Raw genomic sequence first — 18,810 nt, 5'->3', positions numbered from 1 at the left:
ACATTGCACGTTCTCAAATGGTACTGTTCAGAAGTAGTGTCCGTTGCGAAGATCTAACTTGACGTTGATCTGATCCTTTACAGAGCTGATGGCAATGTCTATGAGGTGAATAAGCAGGCTGTCACTAGGGTGGCGAACATGTTAGGTAAGGATGACCAAATTTTACCTTTCACACCAAAGGTTTTTGTTTTTTAATCTCTCTGAATAACAATGTTAAAGCTTTGTGAGAATTTCATGCACTTTCACACATGTAGCAATATGTACATACGATCAGAGCTAGGCCAATTCGCCTCTTGAGCCAGTTTTGTCATTCAATACATTCATCTTTTCCCAAATTCCTTAATATCTTTGAAGAATTAAAATCTGTCAATCCCTCAAGTTAAAATTAATAATTGATCTAGCATCAATTATTGTTTGTGGAAGAGTTCAAAACTTCTACCATCCTTTAATTATAGTAGCGCTTTCTAATTTCATTTCTGTTGGATCTAATTTGTAGACTGCCACCTTGTTTTAAAAGCCTCAACCGGCAGAAATAATTTCTAGCTACCTTATCAGTTCCCCTTAATATCTTAAACTTTGTTCAATTCATCCCTTAACCTTCGAAATTCAAGAAAAAGAACCCTAATTTGTGTAATATTAACCCTTGGAGGCCAGGTACAATTCTGCTAAATCTATTCTGCAATCCCTCAGATCAATATTCATAGAATCTACAGTGCAGAAGGAGGCCATTTGGCCCATTGAATCTGCACGGCTGGCACAGTGGATAGCACTATTGCCTCACAACATCAGGAACTCTGGTTCAATTCTGGCTTCGGGTGACTATCTGTATGGAGTTTGCATGTTCTCCCTGTGTCTGCGTGGGTTTCTTCCAGGTGCTCTGGTTCCCTCCTAGAGGCCAAAGATGTGCGGGTTAGGTTGATTGGTCATGATAAATTGCTCCTTAGTGTCAGGGGGATTTGGAGGGTAAATATGTGGGGCTGGGTGGGATTGCTGCAGACTTGATGGGCCAAATGGCCTCCTTCTGCACTGTAGATTCTGTGAATCTGTATTTCCAAGGCAGGGTACTCGGAACTACTCCAGGTGTGGTATACCAGGGCTCTCCTGCATAGCTCAAGGATATGAAGTAGAATTTCTCTGTCATTGATGGATAGTTGTTTGGATTGGAGGCAGTTTTGACCTTTTTGAATTTCTAGTGTAGGGCCTGATTTAGGTGTGATGCTGTGTCCCGCTAAATGTTATACTTGAGGCAGCCTATTACATTATGCCTGACGCACTGTAGGGGGTCAGTTTAGGAATTGCAGTGTGCAAACATTTCATATAAAGGTTCAAACTCAAGTCACTCTGTAACCTGGTGGGTGGAGTTTGATTTCTTGATGCACCTCCATCACTTTAGAAATGCTGTTTACGCCAGACTTTCTGTAAAGTTAGACTTCAGTCTTGTTGGTTTTATTGAAGTTAGCTAATGCAGGCACAATGAGCTGAATGATCTATGTTGTATAATTCTGTAGTAATTTGGAAGGCCCTGTAACCGTGTGATTTTTTTAAAAATTTGCAGCACCCACCATTCCAGTAAAAAATGCGACAGCAGCCAGACTTTGAGTGCAGGCATTTTGCTGCGTGGCAGTTCCTGGGACAGCTGCACCTCCATTCCTCTGGTGGCGGGTGGGAAGATCTTTTTGTTTTTTGCATCCATGAAACCTGGGCGCCGGAACCCAGCCCATTGGAAGGAAAAGGCACGGGAAACGAATGCAGTGAGCTGATTACTGGCTTGGGAGTCCGGGGTCAGGAATTATTGCTCTGCTTCAAACAGCAGGAAGTCCCTGTAATGATGAATTCTTAATGCTTATGCTTCGAATTGCCTTCACCTATGGTGTCTTTTTTCCTTTTTTTAAAAAAAACTAAGTTGTGCAGGTGGAGATTTTGTTACATGTAAACATTAATACACTCATTCTAGTACTGAAATGTGTTCTTAACAGGAGCTTTCACAGTTACAAGTCCAACAAAACCTTAATGGAAGAGTTTACAGCTGTTTTTCATGTCTGAGTAATATCACGTTTGTTTTAATTTCTTTGAATGCCCATATATAAATCCAGGGATTGCTGGAGACGTCGGAGATACAATTGTGGGCAAAAATGTTCCTGTTGGAAGTTCCTGAAAACAGCCAAAGTAAAACAGTAATACCTGCTCTCAGAAAATTCCTGATTCATATTTCAGTCCAATTCAGTTTTTAAAGTGACAAAAATGGTGGAGTTTCACATCATTTACAATGTTAAAAGACCAATTCAAATGGAAATTGAATCATTGAGTAATAAATTCCTTTTAACTTTTGTACTTAGTATACGAGACAATGCAACAACAGAGGCTTTAGCAATGCAGAAATAGCAAAGACAAGGTGATTTAACCCAATCTAGACAGTGGGAATCGTCAATATTCCTACTCTTGGAACTCCATCTAAAAGCAAATGGAAGTCTCATATTTCCTCTTCATGTGGCAAATGTCAGTCTACTTATAAAGAATTTTATCAGTCACCGTCCCATTACATATATGTGAGCCATTGAAAATGTCCCAGATGCAAAGTTCTTCCTGTTTGGTTAAGGCCAGCTTAGTGGATGTATCAATCTTCAGTAATCCTGAGGATGTGAAGAAACAAGATGACATGATCAATCTCTATATACATCCAAGAAATCACTCCAGTATTGGAACCATAATGTTGGGAGGTTGAGCAGATATGTGGTCACTCCAGAAGTGAGGGGGTGTGATAACGTCACTGAATTTTTGGACTGCTCCTGAAATAGGGTTACATAATTGCTCCATCAATTTGATCACTCCTGGAAAAGGGCCATGTAGTCACTCGAGAAATTACAGGCTATATGATCACTCCTGAAATAACATATTGTAGTCACTCCAGGGTTTACGTGGTCACTCAGAGTTAGATAACCTCTGGAGGCCATGTGATCCCTCGAGACTTGAGGGCAGTAGCTCCACATGGTCACCTCAAATTGGTTTCCTATGAAATAGGGTGATGGCCACTCCAGTGAACAGTCGTTTTTTTTGCATATAATAGAACCCAACTGTTTCAGTAAAAAACCTGTTTTATGAAAACCAGTTTGTTAAAGAAACTTTAAGTATGTTTGTTTGGATGTATAACGTCCCTTAATAAATTAACAGTGCTAATCAAAACTTGCATTTTATTGATATTGTAGTCACCTTGTACTTTTTTAAAAATTTTGGTTTAGTATGCTGTGCCCAAGGGTTTGCAGTTTCATGGTTTGAGGTAAGAGAAAATGCTGGAAAATCTCAGCAGGTCTGGCAGCATCAGTAAGGAGAGAAAAGAGCTGACGTTTCGAGTCCAGATGACCCTTTGTCAAAGCTTTGACAAAGGGTCATCTGGACTCAACGTCAGCTCTTTTCTCTCCTTACTGATGCTGTCAGACCTGCTGAGATTTTCCAGCATTTTCTCTTTTGGTTTCAAATGGCAGCATCTGCAGTAATTTGCTTTTATTCATAGTTTGAGGTATTTGTGGTTACACCTGAATTTTCTTGCATGATCTCTTCATCCCAGTCGAGTGAAACTTCTCTGAATTGCTTCTAATACAATTATATCCTTTAAGTAAGAAAATTGAAGCAACAATACTGCAAACGTGGTCTCATTCAGGTCCTAACAACTGTAGCAACACTTTTTATACTTGATTCCCCTTGCAATAAACAACATTCCATTTACCTCATGTACTTACATTTTTGTCTTTTTAACTTTGTGTCTAGTATCAGTGTTTTGCTTCACAAACATGTTGAAACAGCATTCATTCTCACAAGCAATCTCAGCAAGTGCCCAGGTACTGACAAGAGATTTCATCACTTGCCATTGATATTTTCTATGTTAACATTACCTTTCTAGCCACGTATCCATTTTTTTCCATCTCAAGTTACATCAAAAAGAAACATATACAACCAAAAGAACCTGACTTCGCTCTGAAACTCTGCAGCAACGTATAATGTTTCAAGAGCTCTGTCTTTGGAATTGTCCCGTAAGTGCACAGCATTGGATCAGGTGAGAAAAGTTGAGGATTTCACCAGTTTCCCAGCTGGCAATTCTTGCCCGAGTTAATGGCATCAAAGTACTGACGAGGATCACAACCAACTGGAGGGATGGTGCCTAAATACACCTGCAACGTGAGATCTGAGCACCCTGATCTGTTTAATGAAGGGACCCCTCCCCCCACAGCACCATCCACCCTCTCGTCACTGCCAGGTGGATAACCTCAATTCTATTTACTCTCTATAGCTCTGAATTCTATAATGCTATCACACTCAGTCTCCCACTGACCTTACAGCATCCACAGCCTTTTGGGAGAATTCCAAAATTTACTAACCCTTGTGGAAAAAGTAGTTTATTTATTAGTCACAAGTAGGCTTACATTAACACTGCAATGAAGTTACTGTGAAAATCCTCCAGTTGCCACATTCCAGCACCTGTTTGGGTGCACTGAGGGAGAATTTAGCATAGCCAATGCACCTAATTGGACTGTGGGAGGAAATCTTATTCCCTTCCTGGACTGACTGAGTAAGATGGTGATGACTGAAACCAACTAGACATGGTCTTAGCCTTGTGAATAGACTATGACAAAGCACTGCACAAGAGGCATCTTTGGTATTGGTGATTGCATTGCGAACTGGTTGGAAGGGCACAGATTTGTTTGGAGACCTGTTACAAGTGGTGTTGCGGTAGGATGGATAATGGGAACACTGCTATTTATTTTTTATGATGCAGAAGGTAGCATTGGAAGCTCGAGAGTTTGCAGCTGACACTAAGATCTGCCTGGGTGTTGGGATGGTAGATACTCAACAGCTGCAGGCAGATCTTGGATGGGCTGGGGAATTGGGCTTCTGACTAGGAAGTGGCATTTTATTTAGAAGTGAGCTTTTATACAAATCAGCAGAGCAAATACTCAACATACATACACCCTTCAAAGAAAGATATTAAAGTTGAAGACTAAGATATGGGCATTCTGATGCAAAGTGTTGAGTGCATTCACAACTGACCAGTCAACGCATCCTATTTTGTCTTTGAAGACCTTGGTTAGGCCTCAGTGGAATAGTGTGTCCAGTTTTGGTCTCACATGGTGTGATATTCAGGCTGTGTGAAGAGTGCAGGAGGAGGAAAAGCATGACACCAACTTAAAGCACCTTGGTTACCACGATGAGATGGGAATCTGAACTCGAGCATGGACTATGGGGTGATTTGCTCCAGGTCAAGAACAGGTGGGAATAATAAAATGGTGTCCTAATTAGTTTATTACAATTAAACGAATTGGGAAGGACCAGGAATCTCAATTTCTAAGGCCAAATCTCAGGTGATGGTTTTCCAACCCCCAGAAATAGAACACTGGACTTTGAAATAGGTTGCTGTCTCAGGAATTCAAGACCCTCCTGGCAAAGAGCCAGGCATGTTTCTAGCTAGGGCCTCTAACCAAGGTTAGGTAATGATAGTAATAATGTAATGCTAAACAAGGCCAGTGTGATCTCCTGACCTAGATGAATCGAAGCGATATTTCCCACCCAAATGTAAATGTGGAACAGGCTGCGTGGGCAAGGTGGCCTTTTGTTTGCAGCTTCATTATGGCTCTTTGTTCTTGATCCTTACCAGAGAAACCATCTAATGAATCCCTTCATTATAAACACCTTGATCAATTATCTAAATGAGGGATTACAAGTCAAATTTTGCAACCAGCCCTCAAACTCTCAATTCAAATATTCCAAATACATCAATCTGGAATCAGAACAATCAACTTTATTAGTGCATAATTCAAAAAGTATTTTCCAAATTAAAAAAGATTACAAAATCTGCATAATAAATGTTATTCTGCAGTAAAGTGTAAAGAAAGCATAGTTTACATTATTCATTAAATTTCACTGACAACATCTTTCAGAAATAATTACATTGAGTAAATAAATATCTTTAAAATTCTCACCAAGACATACAGTTGGTACAAAGGGGCATAAGAGGAGGGGCGTTTAAATGCGTAAATGTTAACCTACCCTTTTCCTGGAGATTTTAACTGACATTGACAACATTGAAATAAAGCTCATGATCCACACCTTCACATCCAAACTCACTGGAGACAGGAATCCAAGTGTTGGTTAATTTCAGATGGCAAGACAGCAGAGTGACAGACGGGGCAGTTAACAGGCACGCAGCTGGTGCTGGCACTGCCAGCTGGGCTGCCCATCTGCGATGCTGTCATGCCCATGCCATTCCAGCTGTGCCAATTATGGGAGTCTGCCTCACCAGACATGCCAGCTGTAACAGATTGGCTGCCCAGTCTGTCTGCCGGTAATCTCTCAAAGGTGCGAATGATGGACTCTCCGGGGAAGGACAGCTCAGTGCAAACCTTTTTGCTGGTGTTCTTGCCAGTGGCAGACTGGCCGGACTGTCGAGGATTCCTGTACAGGTCAGAGCTGGGCCTTTTTTGGCTACTTGTAGGCATTGTCACCTTTGCAGAGTTCGTTGGTTTTTTCCTGCTGATCTTAACAGGTGAGCCATTGACACTGATAAAGGCCTCAGTGTTGCTGACAGACCTTTTAGGAGTTCTTGAACCGGTACGGTTGCTAGGATTTTTCAGCAACCACCCCGTGAGGGTAGTGGGCGATCCAGCACCCAACTGGACGGGCTCAGACAAACTTGCAGCGGCAGGCGGAGAAGTTCTCTGCTGATTAGATCCAGCAGCCCGAGGTGCTGGTTCATGACCCAGGGAAACAAACTGGGAGGGCGAACTTAGCAAATTGCTGCTCTCAGGAATCTTCCCCAAGGGCGTGCGTGGAGAGGGCGTGTCCAAGCTCTTGCCTCCGAGGACATGGCCTTTTCCGTTGAACGGAATGACTGAACGAACGTCCACACCTGGAGATTTATCTGATCAAAAGAGGACAAAGATAAATGCTTACTAACTTTGGCTGATTACACACTGCGCCAAGCAGTTGTCTTCAGGGAATAAAATGCAAGGTATTACAAACCATTATTGAAATCACTGGCCATCAATCTGCACCATTAGTTTCAGTTTTGTGTAAATTTGCTATAGATTGTGCATTATATTGATTGTAACAGTAGAGGTTTAATAAAACTAGTGGAGGCATTAATTGTACGATTACTAGAGGATATATATGACTGACAGGATGTGGGTTGCGTGAGGAGGAATATACCTGTAATGTTTCAGTCTTAATAAATCTAATCCCAGTAAATATTGGCTCATTTCCTCCTTCAGCAACTGGCTATCAGGTCTAGAACAAGGTAACAGAGAACGGCTGCTTAAAGGTTGAAAACTAGGGGAATTTTTTCCATCACAAAAAAGATTCCAATCCTATGGACATTGTGGAAAATGGCAAAAAGCATGTGTAAATTGTCAGGGTATGATTACCCTCCACAATATTCTCAGAGTCTGAAACGTAGCCCAGTCCATCACGCAAACCAGCCTCCCATCCACTGACTCTGTCTCCACTTCCCGTTGCCTTGGAAAAGCAGCCAGCATTATCAAGGACCCCACACACCCGGACATTCTCTTTTCCACCTTCTTCCATCGGGAAAAAGATACAAAAGTCTGAGATCACGTACCAACCAACTCAAGAACAGCTTCTTCCCTGCTGCCATCAGACTTTAGAATGGACCTAACTTCTACTAAGCTAACCTTTCTCTACACCCTCGCTATGTCTGTAACATTACATTCTGCACTGGTATGCTTTGTCTGTATAGTGCAAGAAACAATACTTTTCACTGTATCCCAATACATGTCAAGTGGATTGGCCATGCTAAATTGCCCCTTAGTGGCAGGGGGATAGTTAAGCTAAAATGCATGAGGTTAAGGGGATGGGGTCTGGGTGGGATTCTGGTCAGTGCAGACTCGAAGGGTCGAATGGCAGGAGGAGGATTCTATGAGACAATAATAAATGAAATGGAATCAGTGGAAGAGTTAAGTGGCCGTGCGGACAGGGGTTACATTCCTATTATGGAGGAAACAAGGTGCAGCTTTGTATTGTTGCCTCTTAACAAAAGTAAAAATCAGGAGCAAAGCATCAAGAGCTCGATGGCGGTTAGCTAGACGTTGATAACGGTTTGGAGATTTGGCCTGATGGATGGAATTTATAAGACTTTGATAGATTTCGACAGACAGAAGGTGGTTCTATGGAAGCATTAATCATGAACTTTAACAGCCAGCATAAAAAGTTAAAGAAAGTCAATTTAGAGATCCCACATTCCGTGTTAGCATTGGAACTGCTGGTTAGTTCCAGCATGTCACATATAGTCAGACTCCTGGTACTAACTGAGGTTCGGATCTCAGAGATTTCCTTTGGGAAGCTGCTTTGGAAAAATTCCTGGGGAAGCAGCAGTCAAATGGCACGTCCCACAGAGGATTCAATGATTGCCGTGTTCGATGTCACCCAGATACTGAACTTGGGCAGATGAGGGCGAGAGGATCTTTTGTAGATATGGATATTACAGAACAGTAATAATTAGGCAAAGGAATCCCAGGAATGCCCGGGGAACAGTTAACAGATCAGATCATTGTGATGGACTGCCTAAAGCAGGAAAGCAAGGTCTTCAAACTGATGCATCAAACAGTTTATTGTTGGATACGCTTCCCATGAAAACGAACAAGTGAAATTGGGCATTGAGCCTGATAAGGCAGTGTTTTTGGATCTGCAGTTTCCTCAATCAGGGCATTATTTCATCCCCCTGATATTGCTTGTGGCGAATACAACTCATTATGATTGGTCATCTTCAGCTTTGGTCAATTTGAACAGCCTGTATTTCTGTTTTGGGCAGTCCATACATAATTCATCTATTCCAAATAAAAATTGTCTGTTTTTTCCCCCTTCAACTGGAATGCAGGATGGAATACATCAGAGTTAAGGTGGGGATTGCTCCCATTCTCAGGAATGTGGACGTCACTGGCAATGTCAACATTTATTGCCCTGAAGGTGGTGATAAAACCTTCCTGCAACGGCCGTGGTCAATGTGATAAAAGTGCTGCCCTGGTAGTATCGTGGTTATGTCATTGAACTAATAATGCAGAGGCATGGACTAATGATCCAGAGATGAGAGTTCTAGTCTCAGGATTAATTTTACATGAAGTTTTTAAAACTGCTGTAATTAAAAAGCGGGTTTGTTGGAAGCAACAAGTTTCCTTTAGAGCAGAAAACCAACCTGCCGTCCTCACCCAGTCTGGGCCGACAGGTGACTTCTGTCCCACACTTAGAGCAGTTGAGACTGCTCTGAGGGGTGGGCCAGGCCTATGAGAAAGGTAGTTTGCAGACAGGCGAATCAGGTCCCTTAAACCTATATATGGGATACAGTGCGCCACGTGGAAAACAGTGCCTCGATTTAGTGTCCTTTCTGGATAATTGCTAAAAAATACAGCAAAGCAAGCAGAATGAATGAGACTGGAGATAGGAGTCAAACCAGTTAGACCCTTTGAGTTCTTTTTAAGGACCTCAGAAGAAAAAGGACAAAGATGTACAAAACAAATCCCATAAATCTAATCTCAGATTAACTCCCGTGTTCTTTCTGTCATGCGTTGGCACAGAGATGTGGCGAGTTACAGCAGTCAGTCCTGATGAGATTCCAGATTAAATTCACCTTTTATATAAATCAACCCAAAATAATGGGTCAGTCGGCAAATTCAACATTTTAGCATCCCAAACACAAGAGTTAAACCAGTCGAACACCATTTTAAACTCTGAAAACAAGAAACCAGAGACAGAACATCTGTTTTTATTCACAGTAACCATAGAGTAATCATTCTCCCTTAAACTGAATAAGCGGATGGTGTTATAGAGACAGAGGTTTACAGCATGGAAACAGGCCCTTCAGCCCAATTTGTCCATGCCGCCCTTTTTTTTTAAAAACCACTAAGCTAGTCCCAATTGCCCGCGTTTGGCCCACATCCCTCTATACCCATCTTACCCAAGTAACTGTCTATAGAGATGTAACTGTCTGTAAAGTGAAGTTTTTAAAAATGCTGCAATTAAATTGGACACATTTATCACCCATTCCCAGCTGCCCTTGGAGGGTAGTTGAGCGTCAACTGCATTGCTGCGGCTCTAGAATCACATGTAGGCCAGACCAGGTAAGGACGGCAGATTTCCTTCCCTAAAGGACATTGGTGAACAAGATGGGTTTTTCCAACAATCGACAATTGTCAGTAGATTTTTAATTCCATATTTTTTTAAATTGAATTCAAACTCCACCATCTGCCGTGGCGGGATTCAAACCCGGGTCCCAGAACATTAGTTGCGTTTCTGGATAAATGATCTAGTGATAATCCCACTGGGCCATTGCCTCCCCTGCCACCCGTCAGGCAGTATAAATGTTGTTGATGCTGCCACCCACCCAGGGACCCATTACCTCCATGCTTTGGCAGTTTTGATGGCTTCCCTTTCTTCGCTTTGTAGTTCTCAGGTTCTTTGACTTTGGTATAGGTTCCACCGCAGGTCTGCTGATGCTCAGCCCACCAGGGATCTCGAGCCGACGGTGCTCTGTTCATCGCCCGCTTAACATAACCAAAGTACGGCCGCCTCTTTTGACAGGGCCCATCACAACGCCACCAGTGCTGCCGGTATTCATCCACCTCATTGTGGAAATTGTGATAAATCTGAAAGAGACATGCTTTTGTAACACTGAAAATTAAACTGCGTATCAGTTAATTTGTGGTTTCACTTTACTTGTGGCCAGTGTGAAGGCGTAAAGATAGTTTTAATATTTCGGTCATTAAACCAGCAAAGTATTACAAATCACTTTCATCTTAACACCTGTTACAAAATGCGCTTTGTTTAAACTAAACAAACCTGTACACCTGCAGAGTTCCAAACCACAACTACAGAAAAATTAACATTATAAGTGCAATTAAATAAAATAAGGTCCATTCCCAGCATTTAACAGATTGCACCAACTATCAAAAGTTGGAACTTTAACTCAAGTTTTTAAATATTAAAATGTACAACTTGCAATTTTAAAGTTATTTCATGCCAGCATTTGTTGCATCATCCCCATTGTCCTTGAGAAGGTGATATAGAGCTGCTTTCTTGAACTGCTACAGTCCATAGTCATACAGCAATACAGCATGGAAACAGGCCCTTCAGCCCAACCGGTCCATGCCAACCATGGTGCCCTCCCAGCTAGTCCCAATTGCCCATGTGTGGCCCATATCCCTCTAATCTTTTCCCATCTATGTATTTATCCAAAATGCTTTTTAAATGTTGCCATTGTCCCTGCCTCAACCACTTTCTCTGGCAGCCCATTCCATACACCCACCACCCTCTGCGTGAAGAAGTTGCCCCTCAGGCCCCTTTTAAATCTTTCCACCTCACCTTAAACCTCCGCCCACTAGTTTTCAATTCCCCCACCCTGGGAAAAAGACTGTGTTCACCCTATCGATGCCCCTCATGATTTTATAAACCTCGATAAGATCACTGCTCATTCTCCTACGTTCCAAGGAATAAAGTCCCAGCCTGGCTAACCTCTCCCTAGAACTCAGACCCACTAGTCCTGGCAACATCCTCATAAATCTTCTCTGCACTCTTTCCAGTTTATCAATGTCTTTCTTATAACAGGGTGACCGAAACTGTACATGATACTCCAAGTGTGGCCTCACCAACAACTAAAACGACTGTAACAATGTCCCAACTCCTTCCTCAGTGTGCTAAATGCCTTCTTCACCACCCTGTCTACCTGCAACGCCATGCAGTATAGGTACACACAGTGCTGTTAGGAAGGGAGTTCCAGGATTTTGAGTGGGGAAGAAACAGTGATATAATTCCAAGTCAGGGTGGTGTGGGGCTTGGAGGGGAACCTGGTGATAGAGGTTGCAAGTTTGGGCAGTGCAGTCAAAGGGCTGCTGCAGCGCCTCTAATATATTGTACACATTCATGATGAAGATGGCAGGCGGGGTGTCAATCAAGCTGGCTGTTTTGTTCAGGATGGTGACATGTTTTTGGAGTCAAGCTGAGAATATTCCATCATAGTCCTGACTTGTGCCATCTAGATGGTAGAGAAACTTTGGGAGCCAGGTGACGGGTTACTTGCCTCAGAATTCCCAGCCTCTGCGCTGATTTTGTAGCCACAGTATTTATGTAGTTGGTCCAGTTCAGTTTCTGGTCAATGGTAACACCCAACATGTTGATGGTGGGGGTTTCAGTGATGCAATTACATTGAATGTCATGGGGAGATGTTAGATTCTCTCTTGTTGGAGATGGTCTTTGTCCGCCACTTATATGGCACAAATATTACTTTCCACTTGTCAGCCCAGGCCCGGTTATTGTCCAGGTCTTGCTGCATTTCAACATGAGCTGCTCGAGTATCTGAGGAGTCATGAATGGTGAACATTGCACAATCATCAGTAACATCCCCATTTCTGACCTTATGATGGAGGGAAGGTCATTGATGAAGCAGCTGAGGATAGTTGTGTCTGGGACACTGTGCCTGCTGGATTGACCTCCAACAACCAAAACCATCTCCTAAGTGACAAAAATCTTGGTCAAAGAGAGAGATTTCAAGCAACGTCTTAAATGGAGAGGGGAAGGAAGAGAGGCAACAGTGTTTAGGGATGGAATTCCAGGGCTTAGGCAGCTGAAGGCACGTTCACCAATGGAAATCAGGGATGTACACGAGTCAGAGTTGAGAAAGCACACAGAACTCAGATGATTGCACAGATGGAGTAGCTCATAGACAGATATGGTTAGCTAAAGAGTAAACATGGACCAGAATACTCCCTCTGGGTACTTACAGTCACCTTAGCGCCACTCATCCTGTTGACCCTCCTCATGTGTTTGCAGAACTCAGGGCCATGAGATTCATGGTCTTTGTCATTATTTGTGACAAACAGCAAGGCGTGGATCATTTCATGCAGCATTGTCTATTGACAACACAAAAACAAAAGATGAGATTACGCGGTTTTATTTGGTTAGCCTTCAAGAATTTTCACAAAGGACAAACTTTAAAAATTAAACTGCCATCGGTGGATGCTGTTTTAGAGTTTACACTTTTTAAATAGTCTGAGTACCGAGTGCATACAAATGGACATACATGACTGATGTCCACTTTCCTTCCCACCTCCATAGCCATTGAATCAACCAAGAATCTATATAACTCAGACTTTTGTTATTTCCAGTTAGACTTTTTAATTGGTCCTATGGTTGCAATTGTCTGGAGTACACCCTCCTCATATGTGAACAAACAACACTGTGTGACTGAGGGGTTGCAGAAATATCTAACTCCCCACACTGACTAAGTGCACAGTGCACAAGTTCCCTCTACACGATGATAAACAGTTACCAAAAAAGGGACTTTACTTCCACAAGACGGATGGACAATATCTATTTTTGTTTTACACAGTGCGGTATCACTATATCCCTGTACTCCAGTGAATGTGTCATTTGCTAGCTGTCTAAATCTTTAACTACCATTCGGTGACTGCAAGCTCAAACAAACCCTGACATCCATTGCAGAGTGGGCAGGGAAATTTACAGCCAAACCCCTGGATCAAGTGCAATCCATACACATGCAACCCAGCCTCTACCTTTCAAAACCGCCAATCTGTAGGATGAAACTTCAATCCACCCAATCAGGTTTCCTGCTCACAGCAGGCTTGTGAATGCAGAACAACAACAGCCTCTGCCCTGAATGGAAGCAAAAGCATGAAGAGTTTGACATGTTTCGCAGTGAATGTTTAACATCTGGAGCATTGCAATATCCTCCCTTCCTGTATTGATGAAGACTGCCAATAGCACCTAGAGAATCCCTCAGGAACACCCCAAGAGTGAAACTGATTTAAACAGCATGCTTTAACAGTAGTGACACCAATTTAATAAAACCACACAACAAGCAAATTCTGTCACAATGATGTCTTGAGTAGCTTAAAATGACAGAAGCCAACAAGCTACAAACACTGGCATTAATGGAATAAACCTGGTATCCCACTTTGTATTTAATAGGAACATAGGAATTCGGAGCAGAAGTAGACAATCTCTCTCTGCCATTCAATCAGATCATGGCTGATCTCTCCCTGGTCTCAAATCCACCTCCCCACCTGTTCCCCATATCCCTTTATCTTTTTATTTATTATAAATATATCGATCTCCTTCTTGAAGCTATTCAATGGTTCAGACTCCACCGTGTTATGGGGCAGTGAGTTCCACAAATTCACCACCCTCTGCGAGTAGTTCCTCCTCATCTCAGTTTTAAATCTACCGCCTCTCAACCTATACCTGGGACCTCTTGTTCTAGATTGCCCCATAAGAGGAAACATTCGGTCTACATTTACTCATCAATCCCTTTTCAAATTTTATTTACCTCGAATAGATCCCCTCTCATCCTTCTAGACTCTTGGAAGAATCCCCACAGTGCAGAAAGAGGCCATTCAGTCCATCAAGTCTGCACCGACACACCTTTTTATCTTACCCAGTATTTATCCCCATAATGTATTTACCCACAAATCCCCCTACTCTACACATGGCGGGACACTATAGGGCAATTTAGCACGGCCAATCCGCCTAACCTGCACATCTTTGGAATGTGGGAGGAAACTGGAGCACCCAAAGGAAACCCACGCAGACACGAGGAGAACGTGCAGACTCCGCACAGACAGTGACCCAAGCCTGGAATTGAACCCGGGTCCCTGGCGCTGTGAGGCAGTGGTGCAAACCCACTGTGCCCCCCACTCCAGCAAGTACAAGCTCAAACTGTTTAATCTCTCCTCATACGTCAACCTTTTCATCCCGGAATCAATCTTAATGTCCCTGCTTCAGAATGGTGCAAATTTTACTCATCAGATCTTTCACAGATTACATCCTTTTATACAACAGGCTTGACATCTAACTAATACCAGGTAAAAAAGGTTACAGGAGCTTGTTACCAACCTGCATACTACACATCCACAAACAGGCAAGAAATCAGCATCTGAAAGAAACAGTCAATGTTTTTCCTTATTCTTTTATGGAATGTGGGTGGAATGAGGCCAACACTTGTTGCCCATCCCTAATTGCCCTGGAACTGAGGCTTGCTCGGCCATTTCAAAGGACAGTTAAGAGTCAACCACATTGCTGTGGCTCTGGAGTCACATGTAGGCCAGACCAGGTAAGGACGGCAGATTTCCTTCCCCGAAGGACATTAGTGAACCAGATAGGTTTGCAGGATAATCAACAATGGTTTCATGGTCACCATTACTTTTAACTCCAGATGTATTTTGAATTTAAATTCCACCAGCTGCCGTGGTGGGATTTGAACCTGTGTCCCCAGAGCATTAGGCTGGACCTCTGGATTACTAGATCACTGACATTACCATTATGCCCCAACAAACAGGAAACACACCAACAACTGGTTCTCCACCACCTCTTTTCCACTCAACACACAAATTCGTCGCCCTTCCCCACTCACCATCCTTTTGTATTTTCACACATGCTTAATTCAAAACACCTACCCTGAACAAATAAATGTCCAGGAACAGCGATGAAGGTTACAGACTGAAGTTAGACAGAAATCAAACATTCCAGCAGGACATGATGTACTCTGCGCCGCTGCTACCACAAGAATCAGAATCATAGAATCATAGAAACCCTACAGTGCAGAAGGAGGCCATTCGGCCCATCGAGTCTGCACCGACCACAATCCCACGCAGGCCCTACCCCCACATATTTTACCCGCTAATCCCTCTAACCTACGCATCCCAGGACTCTAAGGGGCAATTTTTTTAACCTGGCCAATCATCCTAACCTGCACATCTTTGGACTGTGGGAGGAAACCAGAGCACCCGGAGGAAACCCACGCAGACACGAGGAGAATGTGCAAACTCCACACAGACAGTGACCCGAGCCGGGAATCGAACCCGGGACCCTGGAGCTGTGAAGCAGCAGTGCTAACCACTGTGCTACCGTACCGTGAGCCCAAGTGCTACCGTGCCGCCACAAGTTAATAAATAGCCCCTGAAGGTGGCAAGACATAGAGTTGGTCTAGGAATTCAGTTTGGTTCAAAGAGCTACAGGGATGTGCATAAAAAGAACTGCATTTATAAAGCACTTGCAAAACTCTCTCTAAATGTCCCCCAGTGTGGCATGGTGAACCAAATTATTTATCCATAATTGGAAGTAAGCGTGAGTTATGTTACAGAAATAAACCATCGCCAGCAGCACGCTGTTGCTACTTCTCCCTGTCGTGCATGAATGAATATGGCTTGGATACATCCCATTTTCTCAAGTCTGGAATTGGATTTGAGAATTTATCCTTATATTGATTTAAAATTTGAGGACAGCTTTGAACTCAAAGTACTTTTTAAAAAATTCATTTGTGGGACATAGCCAGCATTTATTGCCCATCCCTAGTTGCCGGAGGGCAGCTGAGAGTGAACCACATTGCTGTGGCTCTGGAGTCACATTTAGGCCAGACCAGTGATTCCAGGATGGCAGGTTTCCTTCCCTAAAGGACATTAGCGAACCAGATGAAACTGTGAAGTTTCATGCACTTTCCCTCCTCCATTGTTCCCACCAGCTTCAGAAGCGGACTTTGCTTCTCAAACAGCCTTACACCAGAGTCCCCATTTAGGAGCAGTAAGGCACAGAATCACCAGAACGGTACCTAGGCTGAAAGGATTAAATTATCAAGCAACCACTATTGAACTGAACATTTGAGAGGCTGAATGTCTCACTTGTGTTCCTTTTACAGTAGGCCCGCAACCACAGAAGTGGCTCAATTATATTTAATGCCAGAACAGAGAGGGAGTCCAGACCCTGCTGGAATTGAAGTCAGTTCAATGAGGGGGAAGCACAAAACTCCCTTTACCAACCAGGAGCGAAACATTAGAAAATATGGTACTGTATGCTGCTCAACACATACCTCAACCAAGTCCCGCCTGGGCCGCAGCTTCAATAGAGGTTCACTGATGCGTATGGAGCACAAGCCTCCTCGCCCCTCATAGGAGCACACCCCCGCACAACTGCAACAAATCCACAATGGGCCAGCACTAATTAATGTAGCATGGGAGACAGTCAGTACAAAACAGTCAACAGGCAAAGCGCATTTTAGCATGGCCTCCCGTGCAGCTAAGTCAAGGCATCTAGTATACTGGCTTTCACCAGTCAAGGCATTAGGTATAGGAGTTAGGACATCATGTTACAGTTGTATAAGTCATTGGTGAGGCCGCACTTGCGAGTATTGTATAATTTGATCACCCTGTTGTAGTAAAGACATTGATAAACTGGAAAAAGTGCAGAGAAGATTTATGAGGATGATGCCAGGACTATTGGGCCTGAGCAGTTGGCCAGACTGGGACTTTATTAGGAGAATGAGGGGTGGTCTTATTGAGGTGTATAAAATCATGAGGGGCATAGATAGGATGAACTCTCAGTCTTTTTCCCAGGGTGGGGGAATTGAAAACTTGAGGGCATAGGTTTAAGGTGAGAGGGGAAAGATTTAAAAGGGACCCGAGGGGCAACTTCTTCACGCAGAGGATGCTGCGTGTAGAGAATGAACTGCCAGAGAAAGTGGTTGAGACAGGTTCAATAACAACATTTAAAAAGCATTTTTGATAAGTATATGGATGGGAAAAGGTTAGAGGGATATGGGCCAAACACAGGTAATTGGGACTAGCTGGGAGAGCATCAAGCTCAGCATAGACCAGTTGGGCTGAAGGGCCTATTTCCATGCTGTACTGCTCTATGATTCTAAGTCAGCAAACACATTTTAGTGAAAGACAAAAACAAAGTCATTGGTGAAAAAGCAGTCAAAATTTCCAACTTCAACTAAAACAGAATTATTTTCCCCACAGAAATTGCTAAAAGGCATCAGGACACAGCTTCTTGGCTCACTCTATAATGCTCTCACCCCCAGTATTGCAGGAATATTGCCGTTTGAGCACATATGCACAGTGGTTAGCACTGTTGTCTCACAGCACATATCGACACAGACATCAAGTTCCCACTTCTTACTGTGTTTACCCCAGTAGCCGGCATCTCCACATCATGGCTACCATCTCACAGCACCAGGGACCCAGGTTCAATTCCTGGCTTGGGTCACTGTCTGTGCGGGGTCTGTACGTTCTCCCAGTTCTGTGTGGGTTTCTTCCCACAGTTTGAAAGACGTGCTGGTTAGGCGCATTGGCCAGGCTAAATTCTCCCTCAGTGTACCCGAACAGGCGCCGGAGTGTGGCGACTAGGGGATTTTCACAGTAACTTCATTGCAGTGTTAATGTAAGCCTACTTGTGACACTAGTTAATAAAGTTTAAACTATATTGCAGATTTGAGCACATTTGCAATGGGGCACTGAGGGAGTGCAGCATTGTCTGCAGCGCAATCTTATGGAATTAAATAAAAGGCTCCGTTGGCCTATGTCAAAATGTAAGAGTTTGTGGGGCGAGAAAGGGGGGATTTGGAATGGGGGGATACACCAGGCCGAGGGGGAGCGCATCCCCGCTGAAGCTCTCTGCCTCCCCGCCCCGTGGCTGGCCCGGCAGTGGCAGCGGAGCGGCCTGTTGCCCCGGGCCGTTACTCACAGCGTCATCCGCGGGCTCCAGCGAACTTCGACGCCGGCCAAGCGGCCCCAGAAATACAGCTCGTTAAACTGCAGGAAGAGGCTGTGCAGGTCGGGGTTCGGGTCGATTAGTTCCCACTCTTCGTCCACCACCGAGGCCGGAGCCGGCGGCTGGGCCGGAGCGAGGCCGGGAGCGCCATCCTCCTCCTCCCAGGCCGCCTGCAGCTGCAGCGCCAGCAGCAGATCCTCCTCCATCAGGCCGGCTCCGTCCACACTGACAGACATGCGCAGTGCAGCCTCCCTCTGC

General features: G+C 43.8%; 2 protein-coding genes across 4 annotated transcripts in view; one reads left to right on the top strand and one right to left on the bottom strand.

Moving 5' to 3' along the window:
* Positions 1 to 3,724, top strand: part of gnpat (glyceronephosphate O-acyltransferase) — a 37,686-nt gene extending 33,962 nt beyond the window's left edge. For 2 of the 3 annotated variants that reach the window (XM_078213356.1, XM_078213355.1), the window contains 2 exons: positions 84 to 145; positions 1,556 to 3,180. In XM_078213356.1, the coding sequence (XP_078069482.1) occupies positions 84 to 145; positions 1,556 to 1,599 (106 nt within the window). In that variant the 3' untranslated portion in view covers positions 1,600 to 3,180. Of the gene's footprint in view, positions 1 to 83; positions 146 to 1,555; positions 3,181 to 3,432 lie in introns of those variants that run through there. The other variant, XM_078213357.1, reaches the window with a different exon arrangement.
* A 2,045-nt stretch (positions 3,725 to 5,769) lies between these two features.
* On the bottom strand, positions 5,770 to 18,807 carry sprtn (SprT-like N-terminal domain). The gene is made up of 5 exons (XM_078213348.1): positions 18,526 to 18,807; positions 16,871 to 16,970; positions 12,771 to 12,899; positions 10,394 to 10,640; positions 5,770 to 6,907 (listed from the first exon to the last, which is right to left on the bottom strand). Exons 1-5 carry the CDS (start codon positions 18,786 to 18,788, stop codon positions 6,111 to 6,113), a joined length of 1,536 nt encoding a protein of 511 aa, XP_078069474.1. The 5' UTR covers positions 18,789 to 18,807; the 3' UTR covers positions 5,770 to 6,110.
* Positions 18,808 to 18,810: the final 3 nt, after the last annotated feature.

The sequence above is a fragment of the Mustelus asterias genome, chromosome 5, assembly GCF_964213995.1.
Source record: "Mustelus asterias chromosome 5, sMusAst1.hap1.1, whole genome shotgun sequence".
Classification (NCBI taxonomy): domain Eukaryota; kingdom Metazoa; phylum Chordata; class Chondrichthyes; order Carcharhiniformes; family Triakidae; genus Mustelus; species Mustelus asterias.
Note: the sequence above shows the minus strand (reverse complement) of the source record. Positions and strands in the feature narration are given on the sequence as shown.

What these genes read in the sequence shown, in the direction of transcription:
- sprtn (XM_078213348.1), bottom strand. Translation starts at nt 18,788, where the DNA reads ATGTCTGTCAGTGTGGACGGAGCCGGCCTGATGGAGGAGGATCTGCTG. An exon ending in TGGAGCCCGCGGATGACGCT is followed by an intron (nt 16,971 to 18,525) that starts GTGAGTAACGGC and finishes GATTTGTTGCAG; the next exon opens with TTGTGCGGGGGTGTGCTCCT. An exon ending in TGAGTGGCGCTAAGGTGACT is followed by an intron (nt 10,641 to 12,770) that starts GTAAGTACCCAG and finishes TGTCTCTTTCAG; the next exon opens with ATTTATCACAATTTCCACAA.